Source organism: Carya illinoinensis, chromosome 9 (genome assembly GCF_018687715.1).
Source record: "Carya illinoinensis cultivar Pawnee chromosome 9, C.illinoinensisPawnee_v1, whole genome shotgun sequence".
NCBI lineage: Eukaryota > Viridiplantae > Streptophyta > Magnoliopsida > Fagales > Juglandaceae > Carya > Carya illinoinensis.
The window spans coordinates 37,655,808-37,662,754 of NC_056760.1; the positions used below are offsets into that span (position 1 = coordinate 37,655,808).

Here is a 6,947-nt window from a genome sequence, read left to right on the forward strand (position 1 = left end):
TATATTATCTATAATTCAGAGTTTCTAATATATTATTTTCTTCGTTGGTGATTTACATTCTAAAAGACTAAAACAACTGAAATTTGTCTTTTCCTTTTGTGAGAGATGTTTTTGAAGCATTAAGAATTTAAGATCCTATGGAGTTTCAATCCCCTAGGATTTTAGAGTACGAAAAAAATAGACTATAGAATAAGAGAGAAATAGACATAAACTCGACAATATTTATTAAGTATTTATTGCTGTCTAAGAAATTTACTTGAATTGCTACAAATTTTAAGGATTCACTTTATGTATCTACCTGATAAAAATTCTAATAGATCCAGACCCATATTCGAATTGTCTACTTTGCTTCTCTCCAATGGCGCTCGAGATTGACTGGTTGCTAGGTTTAGAAGACTAAGGAAATGCATAAAGAATAAGATATAGTACCTGCCACTACAGCCTTAGAAAAAGGAGAGAATGGATAGGCATTCCCAACCCCACACAGCTCTTACCACGAATCACATGCTAAGATAGAGCTAGAGGAATTTGATACTGGTCCCACTTTTTGGTGGAGCTTACTTCAACGCCACTTCTTCCGCCGCTTGAGCCTGTGGTCGCCATCACACGTATCCACACTCTTTCATATTCCACCTCACCCATCACAAATGACTTCGCACCTAATGCCGTCTCATGCGAGAATTGTGCAACTTCTTTTCTTCCTTTTAACCAATAAAAAAAAGTCTTGATGGAACGAAATTCTATAGGACGCCCAAAAACTTGGAATAGTATATTCTCTTTCTTTTTGGGTCAGTGGAAATATTCGAACTTGCTACTCTTTCTATGCTTGAATAGTTTGTCTTCTTTTAAATCTTAATAAATCAAAACATATGTATTTTTACTTTATAATTTGTTGAGAGGCTGGAGACATTCTCAATTCGATGGGTAGAATATATCATCTACATCATTTAAATGATAAGATTTAATTTATAAAATTTATATATTAAAATTATATTATAAATTAAATTATGCTTCATAAGCATCTTACTAAATATTATTTACAGAAATAATAATATTTAATAATATGATATTATATAATTACTTTGTCATGGATGTTATAGTCCAAATTGAAAAGCTAGAGATCGAGACTCCCAACGTCCGACTAGCAGTGGACGAAACTGCACCGCGCGACCGTTAGGAACTCCATCCAAGTCCGCAGCGGGCCCCGAAACAACAACCCAATCGGGGGTCGACACGTACCGCACCGGCAGGCAAACAGCTGGAGCCACGACATATTCGTTTTGCGGAATATACGGATTCCATAAGCATTTCACTGTATCCAAACTGTAGGGACTTTCCGTCCTCTCTCTCTCTCCCATCCTTTTAACTTTGCGCCTTTAAAAGGCAATGAAGTAATAGAGCGGGAACGCGTCCAGCACCTATGCTTTCCTCTACCTGAGCGCCTCTACCTGAGTACCCTTCCCTTTTTATAGGTCACTTACCTTCCCTTTCACTCCATCTCCATCTCTTTCGAGATCTGTGCCAGTTTTCTCCTCTCTGAGTCTCCTTTTGGAACCAGACCTGGAGCCAGAACTTGAACCAGAACAGGTACGTCTCGGGGTTTCGTTTCTGAATCATAGATCTCCGTTTCAAGGGTTTTCTGGTTCCTCTGTTGTGAGTTTGATGCGGGCTCTTGGTTTTGTTCCTTCTCATGGACCCGCTTGTTCTCTTCTCATTCTTTGCGTGTGATACGAGAATACTCTGTGTGTGTTTGTTGCCGTTGCTTACCAACAAAAAAATGTGCGTTGCCGTTGTTTTTCCGAACTTATTTTGATTTTTTCGCAGTTACGTGGATGCCGATATTGATTGGTATTCGCTTTTATTTCTGTCTTTCTGTGATTGTTTGAGGAAAGTCTGAAATCTTTGTGGCCGTTTTTGTTACGGATCGTGGATTCTAATTTGGCAGATCTGTGGCTGTTTTTGTCGATGTTTACGGACAGTTTGTTGTTTTCAATGATAAGTTTCAAAATGCAATTTTTCTGCTTTTCAGCTGTAATAAACTGAATACTCTTTTTTTTTTTTTTTTTTTTCTTTTCATTCTATTGCTGTCGGTTTCAAAATGTTTACAGTACGTTGCTAGATGTTCACCTTAAGAGTCGTTTGGATCCACAAGCTTTGGTCATTTTCCTTTATGTTTAACATCGATTGTTACATCTTGAAAATGTTAGTTAAGCGTCTTGACAGAAAACAACGCGCAAAGTGCTAGCCGAAAATGCCTTAATTTGTCCAAATCTCAAAGTTGGACTGTTTCTATCATTGCTTAATTGTTCCCTTCCATGTCACGATTTATATGAATCTTTTTTTGTTTATTTTGTCTTTTCTGCTTGAATGTTAGTTGTTCCTCTTATCTTTTGCAAGCTCATGTGCTCCTATGGTTGACAAGATGAAATATGAGAGATGCTTAATTCTTAATGCGGTGTAGAAACATTTGCGAACAACATATGGCCGTCTTTCAACTTCAAAACACAATTGAAAAGATTGACTGTAATTTAGTACGCCTCGACCTCAATATATCACGTGTGCTCTGTGCATGTGAGGCTAAAGCTTGAAGTATCTCGCATGTGCTCATTGCTCAGTTCTTTTATTCCTTTTAATGCAAATCTAATTGATAAAAGTTGATAAATATCCATTAATGGTTCACGCAAATGACTTTACAGGGACGATTGAGTACCTCTTACAATACCTATATCCATCTATAATTAATTGGTTGCCCGCATGTTCTTCTCTTAAACTAGGGTGAATTGGACTGTCAAATCTTGTAATCACTAAAATTGTTTACTTGAACATTTATTTTTTACGTTCTACTACAATAATTTATGCAATGCCGCAGGGCATACTGTTTGAGAATGTTAGTGCATAACTTCTTTGATAATGTAGCTTAAAAATTAATTGCTAGAAGATCTTATCAAAAAAATTAATTGCTAGAAGATGCATTGTTAGCTTTATATCAAAGTAGCTGTGTTTTGACAAATCACTGCATGTATTTTAGCTTGCAGTTATGGTTCCACCAATTGAAACTCCAAACAAAACTTATGATGCTCATCATGCCCCACACCCTCCTCTAAATGAGAGGATACTTTCATCCATGACGAGGAGATCTGTTGCTGCACACCCTTGGCATGATCTTGAGATTGGTATGGAATGTCATACCATGCCATGTGCAGTTAATGCTTGTTTTGTTATTTTTCTATTCAATCAATGTGGGAACCCAATCTTATAACCTTCATTTGATTTCAAACAGGACCTGGAGCTCCAACTATGTTCAACTGTGTAAGAATCCTCTTACCTTTCTTCTCATTTGTTCAGTTGCACTTTGTTGAATGGCTGTATTATATGTTAGGTTCGTGCTCCCTTGTGAACTGATTCTGCAGTTTGCAGATGTAAATATTAAATTATGATTGCCATATTTTGCAAATATAAATATAAAACTATGGTTGCCATATGTTCTATACAAAGCTAGCCATCACCTTCTAGTTGGACAAACCAGTGGGTTGTCACTGGGACATTATATCTGATCAAGTTCTATCAAAGCAACTATAGTATTAAGAGTGGTGCTACTCTGCCGCTCAGAGTGCACCGCTCATTTTGACCATGCACACACTTTTTTTTTTCATTTTTCTTTTCAGATTTTTTTTAATATATTTAAACATTTTTTTTAGAAAAAAAATATCAATACACTTAAAATCACTTCCTTAATCACTAAGTAAAAAAAATTAAAAAAAAAAATTTGTGACCAGCGGTCACTTTGAGGGGGCACGGGGAGAGGGCACACAAGCATTTTCCTAGTATTAAATATGTTCACATTAGCATATGACCAGTGGAGGAACTACCGAGTGACCATAGGAGGGTGTTGGACGGAGGAAGGCCCATGCCTAAGTTTTAGAAAATCTCTATGTTCTTTTGTTGTTTGGAACATTCTAGATACCTTTTAGGCCATCTGTTTGTAAGGAAATTATCTAAAAAGAAAAGGAGAGCCTGGAGGCAGTTCAGCCACAATTTTGAGCCACCAATGCAACAGGATGAGATTGATGTGGTTACCACGTGTCTTTCTTCTTTTCCATGAGCTGAATGTCACCACTGTCCTCCATTCATATTTGGTTTTCAAATCTACGTATAAATATACAACTTAATTCCCCTGCCATATTCTGGGTGACACTGCTTGATGAAATCTACAAAAGTTAGCTCTGATATACTGTAAACTGGTTCATATGTAGAATTTTCCTGAACTGTAGTATTGTTGATGTAACTTTTTCTTTTAGTATCTACTCCAGAACATGCAATCTCACACTTTTCTTGTTGATGACCAACTTGTGCAGGTGGTTGAAATAGGGAAAGGAAGCAAGGTGAAATATGAACTTGACAAGAAAACTGGATTGATTAAGGTAATGATGTTGACTAAGCTTTTTCTTATTTCTCTCCTCATACATAAATGGCTTCCTAATTGGAACATCAATGTGCAGGTTGACCGTGTGCTTTACTCATCAGTTGTGTATCCTCACAACTATGGCTTCATTCCTCGTACTCTTTGCGAGGACAATGATCCCATGGATGTCTTGGTTATCATGCAGGTATGGACTTGTCTGTTGTGATTGTCTCAATCTAACTCTTTTCCTATTTGCATGTCTGTGGCAATTATACTCATATGCTTGAAAACACCGATGTCATCTAACAATACTATCCAATAAATGCATTCAAACTTGACTAGAACTTTCAACCACTAGAGTAGGTACCATCTGTGTAAACTGTAACAGGTGCATGTACTTACTTACATTAGTATTTATGTCTGCTTGTACATACGTAGATGGCATTGAACATGACTGTTGTACTGAACCTCACAACAATCTTTCAAAACAATGGTTGTGATGCTAACCCGTCTAATACGCAATGGCTTTAAAAAATGGCAGGAGCCAGTTCTTCCAGGATGCTTTCTTCGGGCTAAAGCTATAGGCCTCATGCCTATGATTGATCAGGTAAATAGTCCTGGACAAAAAAAGCAGGTTCTTATCCTTTTAAAGAAAGGTTCTTCCTTCAATGGGTGTTGATTGTGATTAATCACAGGGTGAGAAAGATGACAAGATAATTGCTGTTTGTGCTGATGATCCCGAGTACCGACACTACAATGATATCAAGGAGCTCCCACCACATCGTTTGGCTGAGATCCGTCGTTTCTTTGAAGACTGTATCCTTACTGATTGTCACTAATTGTGAACATATGCAAACATGTTCTAATTGTTTATAATCATCCTTTCTTTCTGTAAAGCCCAGTTAATAGTATTTAACTGTTCCTTGACATAATACTCAGACAAGAAAAATGAGAACAAGGAAGTGGCGGTCAATGACTTTCTGCCTGCCTCTGCTGCCTATGAAGCAATCCAGTACTCCATGTAAGCAATGATCCTCTCGCCTTTTTAGCTACCATTCACGCACATACACAAACATTGAGACAGGAGTGAGGGTGTCCCCAGACCAGATTAGGGTCTGGTCTGGTCTTCTGAAGTTAAATATGATCATGAAGATGGCCAATCTGGATTAAATTTTTTGGTACTGTTAAAATCTAGGTAAAATAAAATAATACTTCGATCTAAAAGATTTGCCAATTTCTGGCATGAGTTTGGGCAAGCGATTCAGATGCAAAAATGTATATTAATATCTCTTGTGCGAGTGTTTAACATCATTCTGAGTGCAAGTTTAAGACTACTGCTCATTGTTACTTAATTATATGTTCTTTGTTTATTTTTTTCCTTCCTGTATAGACTATATATATATATATATATATATATATATATATCAGTATCTGATCTCAACTATATTTTCTTTAAAAGGAACCTCTATGCGGACTACATAGTGGAGAGCTTGAGGCGGTAGTCGTTTATGCGAGTAATACCATTCTGGGATGCGATGCTTTTACAATGTGAAGTCATTGTTATATAAGTTTTTTCTTTGTTCCAAAAAACTTCTATATCTTGCTGCGCGATGTGCATGCGTTCTTCACGAATGTGTGCTAATACTACCAACACCAAAATTGTTTTGTTGTGATGTTTATGACATATATTGAATTACTTTTGTTGTAATGAATACCATAGTGAGGGAAAAATTCTGTTCGGAGAGCTTGGTTCTTGTATGTCTTTCTTTTGTTCCAATTTGTCTCCATTTTTTCCTTTGTAAAACCCTTGGATATATCCTAGCTACCCGCTCCTTACGGTTCAAGGAAAGTTCGAAGTCACATCTAGTTATTCTCTAATCTGATATTGGCCTCTTATCTTTTTGGGGCTCCATGCTCCGAGCAATGTTCTTCGTTTTGACACCAATTGGCATCGGCTAGGGAATTCTTAGCGCTTTATAGATATTTAGAATATCTCAATATATCTATAAATATTGGTAAAATGATTTGAGGTAAAATATTTCATTAGATTTTAATAAATGAGAGAGAAAGAGTTGAATAAAAATATTATTAAGTTAAAAAATTATTTGAATATAATTTTTATTTTGAAATTTGATAAAATAATATTATTTTTTATGTTTTGTTTGATAGATTGAAAAAGTTGTAATAATTAGATAATGATTAATTAAAAGTTAAATATTTGAAATTGAAAAAATGTTGTGAGTGATATTTGAAAATGAAATATATAAAAATATCTTAGAATACTTTAAAACAATTGTATTGCTAAACTAATAATTGGTCATGTATAAATAAGTAATGTTAGATACAGTTTTAAAATGTGTAAATCTCACACGCATTTTTTGAAAAAGAAAGGGAAATGTTATAGCTCCTGAGTGTTGTCCGACAGTTCCCACCAAGATAAGTGTAAAATACATTTATTTTTTTTGTTTTTTTTCATGCATTTTTCAAATCACTTTGATCATTTAAAAAAATTTTAAAAAATCATAAACTCGTTAAAAACCACTTC

The 6,947-nt window shown here is 35.6% G+C and overlaps 1 protein-coding gene across 2 annotated transcripts; it reads left to right on the forward strand.

The window, feature by feature from the left end:
• The first annotated feature begins 1,330 nt into the window (after positions 1-1,330).
• On the forward strand, positions 1,331-6,146 carry LOC122277343 (soluble inorganic pyrophosphatase 4). Of its 2 annotated transcripts, none has more exons than XM_043087304.1 (9): positions 1,331-1,587; positions 3,036-3,173; positions 3,281-3,309; positions 4,356-4,421; positions 4,500-4,607; positions 4,944-5,009; positions 5,098-5,218; positions 5,342-5,423; positions 5,862-6,146. In XM_043087304.1, the coding sequence occupies exons 2-9, from the start codon at positions 3,038-3,040 to the stop codon at positions 5,902-5,904; spliced, it is 651 nt and encodes a 216-aa protein (XP_042943238.1). In that variant the 5' UTR covers positions 1,331-1,587; positions 3,036-3,037; the 3' UTR covers positions 5,905-6,146. The 2 variants fall into 2 exon arrangements, with proteins under 2 accessions (XP_042943238.1, XP_042943237.1); XM_043087303.1 differs by having other exon boundaries at positions 1,335-1,587; positions 3,029-3,173.
• Positions 6,147-6,947: the final 801 nt, after the last annotated feature.